This window comes from Bos indicus x Bos taurus, chromosome 19 (assembly GCF_003369695.1).
Source record: "Bos indicus x Bos taurus breed Angus x Brahman F1 hybrid chromosome 19, Bos_hybrid_MaternalHap_v2.0, whole genome shotgun sequence".
Classification (NCBI taxonomy): Eukaryota; Metazoa; Chordata; class Mammalia; order Artiodactyla; family Bovidae; genus Bos; species Bos indicus x Bos taurus.
Genome location: NC_040094.1, coordinates 52,935,252 through 52,951,325, shown reverse-complemented (window position 1 = coordinate 52,951,325; position 16,074 = coordinate 52,935,252). Strand labels below are relative to the sequence as shown.

General features: G+C 41.1%; 1 protein-coding gene across 2 annotated transcripts in view; it reads left to right on the top strand.

Annotated features, from left to right (window-relative positions):
• RPTOR (regulatory associated protein of MTOR complex 1) overlaps window positions 1-16,074 on the top strand; it is a 323,749-nt gene that overhangs the window by 141,907 nt on the left and 165,768 nt on the right. For both annotated transcript variants that reach the window (XM_027518037.1, XM_027518038.1), the window contains exon 5: window positions 9,752-9,898. In XM_027518037.1, coding sequence (XP_027373838.1) covers window positions 9,752-9,898 — 147 coding nt within the window. The remainder of the gene's footprint in view (window positions 1-9,751; window positions 9,899-16,074) is intronic.

The following is a 16,074-nucleotide window of genomic DNA, read 5'->3' as shown; positions in this document are numbered from 1 at the left end:
TGGTATGATTTTTCTCCTTTAAACTTGAAATGCATTGGAAGATATATGATTTTCTAGTATTAAATATACCTTTCCTTTGTGGGATAACCTAGTGTGTCTTGATCAATTATATGTTTTATATAGGGGTTAAATATGTTATTTGTATCATATTGTCTTTATAGTTTTACCTTTTCTAGCATATCATATAGTTAGAAGCATATAGAATGTAGTGTTTTAAAACTGGCTTTTTTCAATTAGGAGTATACATTCAAATTTCCTTCATGTCTTTTCACGGCTAGAGAGCTCATTTTCTCTTTACCACTGAAAAAGATTCCATTATTTGGATGTACCACTAGTGAAAGACATCCTGGTTGCTTCCAGTTTTGGGGAATTGTAAATAATGCTGTTCTAAACTTTTGTGTGGATTTTTGTATAGACATAAGATTTCTTCTCATTTGGATAAATACCTAAGAGAGCCACTGCTAGACTAGCTGTTATGTTTAGCGTTCTAAGAAATTGGCAAACCCTGTTCCAAAGTAGCTGCGTCGTTTGCATTCCCACCAGCAATAAATGGTAGTTCCTATTGCTCCACATCCTCCTTGACATTTGTTGTTGCCAGTGTTCTGGATTTTAGCCATTCTAATTAGGTGCATCGTGGTATCTCCTTTTAATTTGCAGTTCCTTAATGACATAGGATGTTGAGCATCTTTTCATATGCTTGGCTGCCATCTGTATATTTTCTTTGGTGGGGTTTCCATATCTTTTGCCCACTTTTATCAATTAATAGGACTATTGGTTTTCTCACTCAGTTTAAGAGTTCCTTTTACATTTGGGTACAAGTCCTTTATCAGATATTCATCTTTAAAAGAGTCCTTCCCATTCTGTGACTTGTGTTTCCATTTTCTGAACAGTGGACATTGACTTTTGGAGTGCAGACCAGTTATCCTCTAGAACGTCCCTCATTCTTTGTGTTTTATAAGTTTATGTCGCACTGAATAAAAAAGCAAGATCACACTTTCTGCTGTCAGCAAGGGATGCACTTTATTTCTTTTTTTAATATTTACATTTATTTATTTTGGTTGCACCAGGTCTTAGTTGTGGCACATTGGATCTTCGATCTTCGTTGCAGATGTAGGCTCTTTTTATTTGCAGCTTGTGAACTCTTGGTTGTAACATGTGGGATCTAGTTCCCTCCCCAGGGGTTGAACCCACAACCCCTGCAATTGGGAGCTCAGAGTCTTAGCCACTGGACTGACCACCAAGGAAATCCTGAGAGATGCTTGAATGTAATAAGGTGTATCACGAAAGACTAGCTGAAAAAGAGCCAAAGTGGCTGTATTACTAATGAGAAAATAGACTTTGAGACAAGGAGTTTTGCCAGAGATGAAAAGAGACATTGTACCAGACAAGTCAGGTCATCAGGAAGCTATACCTATCCTGAATGCATAGATGGCTAATAGAATTTAAGACACATAAAGCAAGATTGTCAGGACCAGTTAGAGAAAGAAACATATCCAGTATTTGAGTAACAGTCTGGCAGTAATTGATAGGTTAAAACCAATGTTAAAATTGATAATTAAAAACTTTCTCACAAAGAAAACTCCAGACATGGTATATTTTTCTAATTAAAAAAAAAAAAATCACTTAAAAGACCATCAATTGCTCTGACTCACTTACCAGAACCCTACACCCAATGCCCATAGAACATGAGAAAGGCCTGTTCCGCCTTACAGAAATAAATGTCTCAATAAAGTTTGAAGGGTTGAAATCATACAGAGTCTATTCCTTGACCACAGAATCTGAAATTGTATGCTACCTGGAAAATCCTCCAGTATTTTGAAATTAAATAATATATGTATCAAAAAACGTATGACAGGGGACAATGAAAATACTTCAGACTAAACAGTAATGAAAAGATGACTTGTCAAAACTTGTGGGATACAGCTATAGCAGTGCTTATATAAAAATGTATAGCCTTATTAAATTCTTATACAGAAAGAAAGAAAGACTTAAAAATATAAATGTCTACCTTAAGAAACTGGAAAATGTTGAGCAATCTAAACTCAAAGGAAGTAGAAGGGCACAAATAATCAAGGGCACAAATCAGTAAAACAGAGACCAGGTTGTACAGAAGGTTAAAAGAGCTAAGGTTTGGTTTTTGGAAAACGTCTGTAAATTAACAAGTCTAGGTAGCAAGAAAAAAAAGAGAAAAGACAACATTTAGGAATGAAAGATGTCACCACATATTCTATAGACATTGAAAAGATAAGAGAATGTTAATAATTTTATACCAGTACATTTAACAACTTAGATGGAAAATGCCTTTTAAAATACAGCTTTCCAAAAGTGACCCAAAATGAGGTCGAAAATCTGAATAGCCCTAGATCAATCAACGAAATTGAATTCGTAGTTACAATATTGTAAAGTAATTAACCTCCAATTAAATAAATTTATATTAAAAAAAAAAAACACTTCTTACATGTCAACTCATGGATGAATGGATATTTTTATATAAGTATCATCAGCAAAGTGTATCCTGATCATTACATGTAAAATGTTAAATCATGGATGGAAAAAAGCAAGTGTTCTCCATGATCCATAGGAAGAACAGGTGACACTCAAACTGGAAAGTGAATGTCCTTTGCCCCAGCATTTGCACTGTCTGCACCAGGGGTTCTTAAAATATGGTAGCAGTGATATTCTTGGAATTTATGATACATGCAAATTATCACAACCTACTGAAGACTTAGAGAAGCCTATTCCAGGGAGGGACCCAGAGATCTGTATTTTAACGAGCCCTCTAGGCCATTCTGATGCACACTCACTTGAGAACTCTTCCTCCATAAATCTGGTTTTCAAACATAGAATATCTGGGAAATCAATTAAGATATGGTCTAAAGTTTTACATCTCAGCATCAAGAAAATAGTATTTAAAAAAAAAACTTTAAAGTTCTTATAAAGAGATCGTCCAAAGTTTGCTAACTCTTCTCCTGAAGAAATAGAATTTTTTCTGATGGTCTTCAGCCATTGCAAGCATAAACAAAGATGCTAGAAAGACCAAGTTTACAGTAAAATTACCCACTTTTTTCAAGGAGGGGGACTGCTATACTCTCAGTTTTGATAAAGTAACAATTGTAAAAAATGTTAAATGTGGTCTGGCACAAATATTGATTCTAAAAAATCACAAATACATCCTTTTGATAATAACACATTTAAAAACCTTTATGATTCATCTTTCAACAGACTCAGTAATGAACTATATACTAAACCAGAATAAGAGATATCTATTTGATAGTGGTGTGCAGTTTTTCCAAACCAATACATTCTATTATTTAAATAACATTTATTTAAAATTACTCGTAGGGTAAACAATTATTGAGCTGTAATAAAGGAAAGAGGGCTTTCCTGGTGGCTTAGTGGTTAAGATTCCACCTGCCAATGCAGGAGATGCAGGTTCAATCCCTGGGTCAAGAAGATCCCCTGGAGAAGGAAATGGCAACCCACTCCAATATTTTTGCCTGGGAAATCCCACGGACAGACTAGCCTGGTAGGCTTTAGTCCATGGGGTTGAAAAGAGTCGGACATAACTTGGTGACTAAACAGCAATAAAGGAAAGGCAGAGAAAGTATCAACAAAACCAATAAACTTCAGCCTTACGGGTTTTAAGGAGTTTGCTTGTGACTTAAACCCTGGAGTGTTTGATTCACAAGTAACACTACCCCATACCTAACATCTCTGGGCCATCACCTCCGTTGCTGGTTCCTTCAGAAGGCAGATGAATCTTCTGCTAACCCATGCTCCCCTGCTCTCCTTGGAGAATAGCCACATGCAGATGCCTTTACCATCCAGAGAAAGCCAGGTTGACACATCTGGATGCGCCTGTGCTTCCTGTCTGTGAGGTCAGAGGAAACATGCACCCTTGGGGACTTCACCAGAAAACCCTTAGGAGGATGCCATTTTACTCTGGCTGAGACTTCTGACTCATATTTTGAGTTCTTTAACAGATGTACAGACCTTCCTCAGCATTAGAGTGGGGTTATGTCCCATAAGCCCACTATACTTGGAAATACCAAAAGCTGAAAACGCATTTGCTGCACCTAACCTAGGGCTTCCCAGGTGACTCAGTGATAAAGAGTCCATCAGCCAACAGAAGGGTTGTTTGTGTCCTGGATAATTGTAAGTGTATAGGTTGTTCACCCTCCTGATTGTGGGCTAATTGGGAGGTGTGCTCACTGCTGCTGCCCAGCATCAAGGACTGCATGTCGCTAGCCCAGAAAAAAATCGACATTCAAAGTATAGTTTCTACTGCCTGGATGTCACTTTGCCCCAATGTGAAGTCAAAAACTCATGAGTTGAACCATTGGGAGTTAGGGGCTGTCTGAACTTAGAATCTGCTCAGAGATAGAGAGCCACTGGCTTTACCTGGAGAACAAAGTGCACCTCCTCGCAGCTCCTGTCCGGGGGCTCGGTGCTCGCCGCCTCTGTGGTTGACTCAGCTGTGATGACAGTCCGATGAAGCATGTGGCTTTTTTTTTTTTTTTTTTTTATGTTTAATATAACCTGACAGCTAAAGTGGAGTGTAATGAATAAATTATCTAAAACCTATTTCTTTTTCTTTGTTTGCAATGAAAACATGGCCTTGGATATGTTTTTTTCAAGAAAAAGGAGAGATGCTTTGATTAGGAATTCTCTGTACTTGTAGTTTTTGGTGGGGGAGAAACCAAACCAATGCCTGAAAGGCCCTGGAGTGTTCCAGGTGGCCTTCGGTGCGGGGAACTTTGACTTCTCCAGCTTGTGTAGGTTGGTTCAGCCTAAAAGACATGGGGATATTGCACGGGATAGAAATAGTTGCACTTTGAATGTTGCTTCTGTCCTCCGCTCACTCGCTGCAGCCAGCATCGTGCTGGCTGCCCTTTGCAGGTTTGTAAAACCATGATTCTGGCTGAAGCTTGACAGACTCCCCAGGATCCTTCCGAGATGGGAAATGAGATCCACCTGCTCAAGTTCTAATAAGGATTAGTTCTCAAAGGCCACTTTCCTCCATGCAGTTTAATAGAGTTGATTTTGTATCCCTCCAGGGACACAGACTTCCAAGTTTTACAGGCTTACTAAACTGCAGAATACAGCTCCTGCTTTAAATGAAATTCTCTCTCCTCAAAGGCAGAGGTTCTCATCAAGGAGGCTTTCCTCCCTCTCAGGAGCACATTTAAATGTCCAGAGATCTTTTGGTGGCTTCCTTGGTGGCTCAGCGGTAAAGAACCCCCCTGCAATTCAGGAGAAGTGGGTTTGATCCCTGGGTTGGAAAGATTCCCTGGAGAAGGAAATGACAACTCACTGCAGTATTCTTGCCTGGGAAATCCCATGGATGGAAGAGCCTGATGGGCTACAGTCCATGGGTCACAGAAGTTGGACACAACTTAGCAACTAAACCATCACCACCGCCGCCAGAAACCTTTTGGTTGTCACGACTGGCAGAGAGGGGTAAGTGTTGTTAGAAGGTAGTGTGTTGAGGCCAGGGATGCTGCCAAGCGTGGCAGTGCCTGCTTGGGTATGGGTGTGGTTTGGTCCCCACACCGAGTGACCAGCCCCAAACGCCCACAGGGCTGGGGTGCCTCCACCTCGGCTACAAAGGCCCTTTATCCTCAACTGGCATTCCAGAGGCTGCACCCACCACACAGCCCATCTGTGTGGAGGAATGGGTCCAAGCCATTCTCTGTGGCTAAGCATCCCTGTGGACAGCCTAGGATGCCAGCCCCTCTCACAACTAAAAATCGTGAGGCTGAAAACCAATTCTGAAATCTCCTTGCATGCTGTCCCTTGGACAAGCATTAGAGAATGGAGGCAGTTCTGCCCTCCAGTGGGGCTCAGTGGCTGACAACTCCGCTTGAACCATTTCAGGGGCAGCCAGAGGCACAGGGAATGGAAGGGAAAATGCTTAACACGTTTCCTGATGGATTAGTGCTTCATTATTTTAATGAATCACCATTAATTACATTTGTATCTCAGAAATTTAAAAAGTAACTTTTGATTTTGGGGAAATATAAAAATTATATTTCAGTTACAAAGGCCAGACTTCAGAACTTAATGTGTTAAAATATATTTTATTTAGTGCTTCTTCCCTGTCTTTGGGTCTTGTGGGGCTGTACCTAGAAGGCAGCAAAGATGACAGCATCACCCTTTCCCGACAGTCATGGGGATGAAGGGGTGGCAGGAAGGGGGTCAGAACTGCCCCAGCCGTTTGTGGCCACTTGTCGCTGAGCTAGAACCTTGTGGGAAGCAGATAAACAGCAGAGTGTGGCTGGTATATAAAAATGTGATAGTTTCCTAGGCTGGTGCTAAAATCCTTTCTCCTATCAGTGTAGGGGTGTTCCTGCACACTTAACAGGTTCATTTTCAACACCCCACCAACCCACGCCCCCCACCCCCCCATAGCAGTGGGACCTGCATGTCAGCAAGGGAGGGAGGCTGCTGAGGAGAGGGCTGGAGAGGATTGCTCTTCCTGCTTTGTCCAGGGAGGCACTGACTCATGTCTGCTCTGTCCAGTGTGGCTTAGCTGAAGCCTTTTTACTTGTACAGATAACATGTGATACCTGCTGGTTATGAAACACAATGAACGTACATTATAGTGAACCCCAGAGCTTACCCTTTTCCTCCCTTTTAGTAGTTATGTACATTTTGTCTTTTAAAAAATACAAGTAATTTCTATTCTAAAATGTTCCAAGAGAAAAGAGGTCTTAAAAGAAATAGATGTGACACTTTCTTACCAGCCCCCACTCCCCTGTCATCTCCCAGGTCAGAGAAAACAGCCCTTAGCCGTTCCATGTTCTTTCAGCACCATTTATAGGACCTTCCCCTTAGCACATGCCTGCTGAGTTCTTATTTCATTCAAGTTACGTGCTGGGGATGTGGTGCTTTACACACAAAATGGGATCATATTATATATGAGGTTCTAATACTTGCATTTTAAAAGTCATTACAAGCCTCTGACATCTCTCCATGTCAGTGCCTATAAATAACCTTGCATGGTGTTCCATAGTATGGGCCCCTTTTGCTTAATGATCCTTCATATTGGATATATTAGGATCCAGGGTTGTCTGTGACAGTCCCTCTGGGCCATCTGGGCCTGCTGCGGTATTGTCTCATGACACCGAGCCCAAGTCCTTCCATCACACAACTCTCCAGTCCTCCTGTACAGTCAAAGGTGGATGGCCTGCCATGTTTGCATTTTTTTCCCGGGAAGGGAAAGAGGAAGGGGTGAGCATTAGGGCAGCACTTATAATTTGGACACATTTCTGATCATGTCCCATAGGTCAGATTTGGGCTGCAAGATCAGACTTAGCTGCAAAGGAAACTGGGAACAGTGCTCAGCTAAACTTGCATTGATGATTAAGAGGGTAAAAAATAGGTTGTAGACTGGCAGTCTTTTCCACAGTAGCATGTAGACAGCTTACAGGATTTTACCAGTGAAAGTACCAGAGATCCCTGTACATACAAATGCAAGTATTTCTATAAGATGGACACCTAGAAGTCAAAGGCATGTACATTAAAAAATTTTAAGAACCACCCAAATTGCCTTCCCAAAAAATCTTCCTAAATTTATACTCACAGCAATGATGAGCTGGCGCCCTGTTGAACATCCTTGTCAACATAGGGCTTTATTCATCTTTTATATTTTTTTCCAGTTTGCTGGATGAAGAAAGGTAGATAGATGGATGATTCTCATTGTAATTCACATTTCCGTGATTAATCGAGAGAGTGAAACATTCATAGTTGTTGATCATCATGTTTCTTCTGTGAATTGCCTGTGTGCAGCTTTTGCCTGTTGTATGTTGTTTAGCCTTTGTTGATTTGCAGCACAAGCTTGTATATACACATATCCTCAATACAGACCCTATGTCACATACGTTGTACCTATTTCCCTCTTCAATTGCTTGTCATTGATATGCACTTTTACCAGAATTATTTAATTTTTATGCTGTTACATTTTTTTTTCTTTCGTATGTTTAAGAGGGTCTTTCTTACACCAAAACAAATTTTTAAATCTGTTATTCTGCTTTTTATTTATTTTTAAAATCTGTCCTGATTATTTTGTGTGTGAAATCTCAGATGGCAGTATTGAATGCTCAGTTAGATTTTACAGAATCACTTGTTGAATTGTTCATTCTTTCTTCACTGGGGTGATATGCCACCGCCGTTACAGTTATATTTGTGGGTCTATTTCTGGGCTTTCCCTCCTGTTTTATTTGTTTGTCTCTCCTTTCCTGATAGCATCCTGTAATTACAATAGAGATTTATAATGTATTTAATATCTGCCAGCATGAGTCCCCACTGGTTATTCTTTCTTCACAGTTTTTGAGGGGGTATTCTTATAAATGTCTCTTCAGCACTAACTTTAGAATCTCTTGTCAAATTCCGTTACGGGAAACCCCTGCTGGTATTTTGATAGGGTGCCGCATTTATAGGTTCGTTAGGAAGAACTGCTTTCTTTAGAACTCTTCCGTGAGAGTTTATTTAGAGAGAGCATATCCAAGTGTTCTTTAACCTTCTGCAGTGACAGTGAGCAAGACACCAGGTGACTGCATTTTGCAGGGTGAAGTGGCATGGCATGAGCAGAGGGTGGTCCCTTTGTGCTGAAGATGCCTGCACCCCCACCACCCCTGTGCTGCCGGCACGTCCTCTCCTGTCTGGGATGGGACTTGCAGCTGGTGACGAGTGTGCTTAACAAGAAGGCTTTTGCCATCACCTTGATGGCAGTCTTCTCCAGGCCTGGTTTGGTCTTCCGGTCTTCTGCCTGTTTTCTCTATTGCATTAGAAATGATCCTCTTGGCAATACCAGAGGCAGTGTTTGTGGCTCAGCCTTGAGGGAACACCGTCACCTTTCCTGTAAGTGCACAGAATTGATTTCTGCCGGAGTTTCACCACTTAAACCATTAGTGCCCGAGGAACGGTAAATAAGTGGGGTGTTCTATGCAGAAGAATTGCTTAAAAATGTTACTTTTGAGTGTGGATTTTTAATAATTTCTCTGCTGAGATGAGGGCCATTCCTTTCTATGTTTACCAGTAATTGCTGGAGTGGTTTCAAGTACTGAAGAGTACAGCATGTCCAGAAAAATATTTCACTTAGCAGATTTCATGTTATTATGTTACTGTTCTGTGATTTGAAAAAAGTTTATGGGGCCAAATCCACTTGTACACCTTCAGTGTGATTTAAATCATCTAGAGGATAAAGCGCTTACGGGTAGGACTGAAATGAAGGGACTGCAGGGAAACCCTGCACATTTGAGGACCTAGTCAATTCTTCCGAGCTGACTTTGTAAGTGAGGAGTGGGTTCTGTTATATAAGCCTGGAGAAGCTTTGGAGTAGATGGTGAACAGGAACAGAGTAGCATACAGAGCCTTGGGCTTTATAGAGAAGGCTGTGGTTTGACTGCAGATGGGTGGCAGAGGAAGGGTGGGTATGAAGGCGCCGTGATGGGGCACGTGGAAGGAGATCCCTCAGTGCAGTGAGCGTGCTCCCAAGGGGAGGAGAGGAGAGAGCCGAACAGAGGACGAGAGGAGCTCCAGCCAGGGTTGAACTGTGACCACTGCCCGCCTCTTTATGATTGAAACGGGCAAATGGTGGGGAGCTTAGACTACTGCTGTTTTACTACAGTGTGCAGAACATTATATGCAGCAGGTCCCATGCTGGGGACCCTCGTGGAGGTGCAGGTCCTGGTGGGCAGGCAGAGTTCTCCAGGTGTGAGTCACAAACATGCACTGTTTTCTCTTCCAGAACTACACTCAGTACATCCCTCTGTCTATATACGACCTGCAGACGTGGATGGGTAGCCCCTCCATATTCGTCTACGACTGCTCCAATGCTGGCCTCATTGTCAAGTCCTTCAAGCAGTTCGCCCTGCAGAGGGAGCAGGAGCTGGAGGTGAGGCCCCGGGCACCCTGGGGTGGGAGTTGGGGGTGAAGGTCAGCCCCTCAGTGGTTTTATTTTCTCAGGTGCGGTGAGCTGTCTGTGGTGCTCAGAGTGCTCAGAGTAAGGTGGTGGGGTCCATGACAAAGAACTTGGGAGGGACTCCAGACAAGCTCTTGGTCTTATTTTGCGTTTTGCTTTACCCAGCATCATTTTTAATACAAATTTTAATTAAGTGATAACATTAATAGAGTTGATTTGTGCTCCAGTGGGCTCTGCCTCCGAGATAAATGTGAAAATAAAGCAGACACATTTATTTTCAGAGAAATGGGCCTGTGTCTGGGCACGGTCTTCAGCTCCACTCTCGTCTTTGTTATTGCTCTTTTTTTTTTTTTCGTCTTGGTGCTGGGGGGAGGAAAAAACCCTACTAGGCTAAATACAGAAAACAAACCAAAATAGCTGCCATTGGTGGCTTCTGTTTAAAGAACTGGAGAGCCAGTGTAGTGCTCTGATTGTGAAGAGCTGTTTTACTTGGTTGTTTTAATTAATATTTGATGTTTGAATTAAACAGTGAGTTCTAAAGAGAAATTGAAGAGGCAGTTTCAATTAAGAGGCCTCCATCCTGTGGCCTGCACAAGAGTGAGAATAAAGTATCCTGCAGCCTCCAGGGGGTCATGAATTCCAACTGGTTGCTGTGCAGGAAATTCTCAATTCAGAACAGAAATGGTCCCGAGAACATGTTTCCTCAAGCCCTTTTGGGCCTATCCAATTTTAATGTATTGTTATGTTTTTTGCATTTCATCTGAGGATATTGCTGAAAGTATCAGGAATAAAATTTGAAGTTCTACTTGGTAGAATTTAACATGTCATACAGTTAATTTATAAATATTTTATAAATTACCTTATGCAGAACTTTGCGTCAGAGTGACTGTTAAATTGCCCTTTATTCTTGAAAATGGAACCCAGCGCCACCAGTTGTTATTATTGTTGTTGTCTTTAGTAATATTATCATTTGCATTCTAGAATAAGGGAAGGGAAAGATCAAGTTTTATAGCATTAAATTTTTACCTTGCATTTAGGCATGCCATCTCTGTTTACCCAAGGGATAGGTTATGTTACAAGTGCTAAAAACTCAAAAACACCAAGAGGTAATTGCTTTTCCTCACATCAAGTAATAAATATTGCAAAAAAAATTTTTTTTAATTTAAAATATGTAAATAAAAATGCCAAAGAATCTGGCCGGATATTTATTCCCAATTTTTGAGCTTCAGGGTGGTTAAGGAAAGACCAGTACATCATCCTTTGATAATTAAAACATGCTAAATACAGCCCCTCTCCCACCCTCTCAGCAGAAGGCAAGCATTTCCCTCTCAGGCATGAAACTAAATGTTTATGCTCTAGCACTTGGTGTATCTGCTCTCTTGGTTCTGTATGTGTTCTCTGTATGTTGCCAAGGATTAATCAGCCCGAGAAACTGTTCATTTCATTGAGTGTGACAAAAAAAGTTTTCCATCCATCTTTTTCTTTTTAGGGGGAGGGAGTGAAATGTTTAATTGACTAATCCCTCATGGAGGAGAGTAAATGAAAAATACGTTATCTGAAGTGGCAAATAGGCGGCAATGCAAAGTTATACCATATGTTTTATAATTAGCTCCAACTTTAATCTTCATTCTTTTCTTAATTACAGTGTAGATAAGTCTTTCGGTTTTCCATTACACTTACTATTATTGGCTATTGTTCAGCCGGTCTCTTGCATAAAGAGCGGAAATTAAAATGATAAAATTGGCTCCCGGCTAATATCTTAATGTTCATGTTAGTCATTTTTTTTTTTTTAATCTGCTGTAGAAACCACAATCCTGTGTGGCCTCTTAGGTTTATTCTTTTAAAAAAATTCTTTGCCTGTCTCCAGTTGGCCAGATTCCTTGTAAATTTATGATACATTTGAACACTTTTATTGGGTAGCTGATGACATGAAACTGAAAGAAGTTGGTGGGTAAAATGGTTTGTGCCAGAGTTTTAAAAATAAAGAGGGTAAAAATGATTAAATATAATGAAAGAAAATAGTTACCTGGACCAGAAAGCCTCCAAGTAGTAAACATTAACAACAAATATGAGTGACATAAATTTTAAGAGATGATTATCAGCTTTCACGTTCCAGAGCACAGTGCTTGTGCTGGGAGCAGGAGGTTTACTTATTGTGGATTTCCATCTCAAAGGAAAACTGCGGGTGAAGCAGCAGACGCCTCTGTGAAAGCACAGAATAAATTACTGCGCACAGTAGAGACTTCCTCAGAGCCAGGAAAGTGCCTGTCACTCAGTCACGTTCTCTGCATTTTTCATTGTGTCATATTGCTTTGCATATTGCTTCAGTTTTCTTTGCTTTCAGTGTTTCTTTTTTTAAGATACATGTTTTTATTTTTACTAAATTAGTATATGCCATGATATTAAAAATTAAATAATACTGAGGGTTTATGGTGAATGAAGTAGTCCCTGGCCTCACCCCTCCTTGGCCAAGACTCTGCTATTATAGGGAACCTATTTGAACTGTTTACATTTCTAGTTCCTCTATGAGTATCTCTATAAATGAAAATAATATGCTTATACTCAGAGCAGATCAGATCAGATCAGTCACTCAGTCGTGTCCAACTCTTTGTGACCCCATGAATCGCAGCACGCCAGGCCTCCCTGTCCATCACCAACTCCCGGAGTTCACTGAGACTCAACGTCCATCGAGTCAGTGACGCCATCTAGCCATCTCATCCTCTGTCGTCCCCTTCTCCTCTTGCCCCCAATCCCTCCCAGCATCAGAGTCTTTTCCAATGAGTCAACTCTTCACATGAGGTGGCCAAAGTACTGGAGTTTCAGCTTTATCATCATTCCTTCCAAAGAAATCCCAGGGCTGATGTCCTTCAGAATGGACTGGTTGGATCTCCTTGCAGTCCAGGGGACTCTCAAGAGTCTTCTCCAACACCACACTTCAAAAGCATCAATTCTTCAGCACTTAGCCTTCTTCACAGTCCAACTCTCACATCCATACATGACCACAGGAAAAACCATAGCCTTGACTAGACTAACCTTTTTTGGCAAAGTAATGTCTCTGCTTTTGAATATGCTATCTAGGTTGGTCATAACTTTCCTTCCAAGGAGTAAGTGTCTTTTAATTCCATGGCTGCAGTCACCATCTGTAGTGATTTTGGAGCCCAGAAAAATAAAGTCTGACACTGCTTCCACTGTTTCCCCGTCTATTTCCCATGAAGTGATGGGACCGGATGCCATGATCTTCATATTCTGAATGTTGAGCTTTAAGCCAACTTTTTCACTCTCCACTTTCACTTTCATCAAGAGGCTTTTCAGTTCCTCTTCACTTTCTGCCATAAGGGTGGTGTCATGTGCATATCTGAGGTTATTGATATTTCTCCCGGCAATCTTAATTCCAGCTTGTGTTTCTTCCAGTCCAGCATTTCTCATGATGTACTCTGTATAGAAGTTAAATAAGCAGGGTGACAATATACAGCCTTGATGAACTCCTTTTCCTATTTGGAACCAGTCTGTTGTTCCATGTCCAGTTCTAACTGTTGCTTCCTGACCTGCGTAGAAATTTCTTAAGAGGCAGATCAGGTGGTCTGGTATTCCCATCTCTTTCAGAATTTTCCACAGTATGCTTATACTACTACTTCTTGATTCATAATGTTTAGGTTATCTCTGGGCTTTCTGCTACCATATAAACCAAAAACAGAACTGCCATGAGTAAATTCTATTTAAACAATTGGAGAAATTATATAGAACTTAGATAGTAAAGAGACATGGTACCCCATAGTTTTAAGTCACATTAGTACATTGTAAATTGTGAATTCTAAAGAGAAGTTGAAGAGAGAGGGTCGTTGACTACCCTTTCCTATTTCCTCGCTGTCATTTAGTTGTGTCCCTGTATTTGGATTCCCTATACTTTCTAACCTTTGCCTTTTGAAATCATATGCTTATGTTTTTATTTCTATAATAGTTTTGTCAATAATCAGTCCTATCTTCTGGTTTTATTAATAGGTTCTTAGCTTCTTTGGACTTTCTTTTACCTCTGGACCTTCCCAACCTCTGTTATCTGTACTTTTATGATTATTCTCTAGTCTCTGAGCATAATTAACTCCCCATGAATACATACACTAAGAAGGTATGCCTAAAAAATGACAAATATTAAACTTCAGCTCCCTGATTATGACCACGTAAATACTGTTCATTGAATGGCTAACTAGGGTGCTGTGCTTTCCATTTTTACAATCGTTTGTTGCTTTGATTTTCCTGGAGATTGTCTTTCTTCTTGATTAGATCTTTAGCATTTCCACAGTTCCCAAATTTGCCTGGGTAGCATTGAATCTCAAAATATGCCCCTTCCCAAAGTTTCTTCTTCTCCAGCCCTCCACCACCTGCTTCATCAGCTGTTTAAGACAGGCCTGCTCCAAAACTGTCTTCCCGGGAGTTCTCCTTATTGTTCTTCTGGATGCATCCACTGTTTCCTAGATTCTACCTTTGTCTCTTTTCTCCTCAATTTTCTCCTTTGTTCTGCTAGGGCAAATCCTCAAGTAGCAACCTAAGAAAGGATGTAATCTTTCTCAGACTTGAAGCACTTGTATTTAGACTGCTGTAAGTAATGAAGAATCTCACTTCTGCTTTCTAAACAAGTCACAGTTTGTCATTTTTGCTAGGAACTCTGAGGCAAATGATTTAATTATTCAGCTGTACCATCAGGGAACCAGGCTGTTTTTAGTCTTTCCACTCTGATGTTTTATCCTGATGCTTACAGCACATTCTTCCATTTTGAGGCTAGATGAGGAGGGGAAAGGGCAGAACCCTCACATCTGTCTCTTTGTTACTAAAGCAAATGAGACCTCTGCTCACTTGCTTTCGTGAGAATCTCATTGGCTAAAGCTAGGTCATATACGATGAGGTCAATCTCATTGGCTAAAGCTAGGTCATTTTCGTGAGAATCTCATTGGCTAAAGCTAGGTCATATACAGTCCCCCCACTCCACCCACCATATGGCATATGCTATTTATTGTCTTCATTCTGTCCACACTCATCATGGACAGTTTGAGTGTGGAGTTTTAGACTCTTTTCACGGAACAATCTCACCTTTACTTCTTATGGTAGGTGAGAAGGTGGACTTGAGAAGTCTGCCCAGTGGCCTTGTTGTAGCCATCACAAGAGTCCAGACGTCCAGCTACCTCCATTCATGATAAAAGCCAGAGGAGTATTTATATCCACCATATATACACAGTATGTACGTTGACAGAGAAAGAGAATCCAGGGTTTGTTTGTTGTTTTTTTTTTTTTGGCAACAACTTTTATCTTGAATATAGAATCTTTGTAGCTCTAAGAGGAGACCAAATCTTAAAATGGATTCTCTTTGAAATGGTCTTTATCAAGTTTTTTCATCCATTAGTTCTGCTCCCAGTAGATACTTGCCATGAGCAGTTACGATCCTTCTCTTCACTGAAGACCACAGTGAAGCAGGGGTCAAGTCTTGGCCTTTCTCTCTCTCTCTGTGGAGGCAGAGAGGTGAGTTGATGTCCAGTGATGGGAAAAGGTGTGCCCTTCTTTTACAGAGATTGATGGGGTTGCGCTGTGTCCCTGTAAGACTTGATCCTGAGCATGACTGTCCTCACTGGTGTGGGACGGGAGCCCAGACAGTTTCTTGGTGGCAGCCATAGCAGTGGTGGGACGATGTCTTCCCCCAAGGACAGTTGACACACTTTGGGTGGGGGGTCTGCTATCGAGGCTCAGGCCATTACTGTGGTGGCTTCATTCTCTCCTCTTACTGTCTGTTCACACTTGACAGGGCTTTTCTCACAATACCTCCAAGCGAATCATGTTTTGTTTTTGGCCATGTCTCATGACATGCGGAATCTTAGTTTCCTAAACAGGGGTCGAACCCTTGCGCCCTGCAGTGGAAGCGTGGAATCTTAACCACAGGGCCACCAGGGAAGTACCAAGAATCATGTTTTGATCCAATATTTGGTTAACTTCTTTGTATGACCCGCTTCTGCTGGCTCCAGCAGTAGCATCCAGCAGCTCAGTACCTTGTCCAGCGGACACTCATTTTCATAGAAACAGGTGTGATCCTGCAGCATCACTGAATTCACAGTGACTTAAATACCCATTTGAAATCCTCTGTTCATACTGATATATGACATTATCTT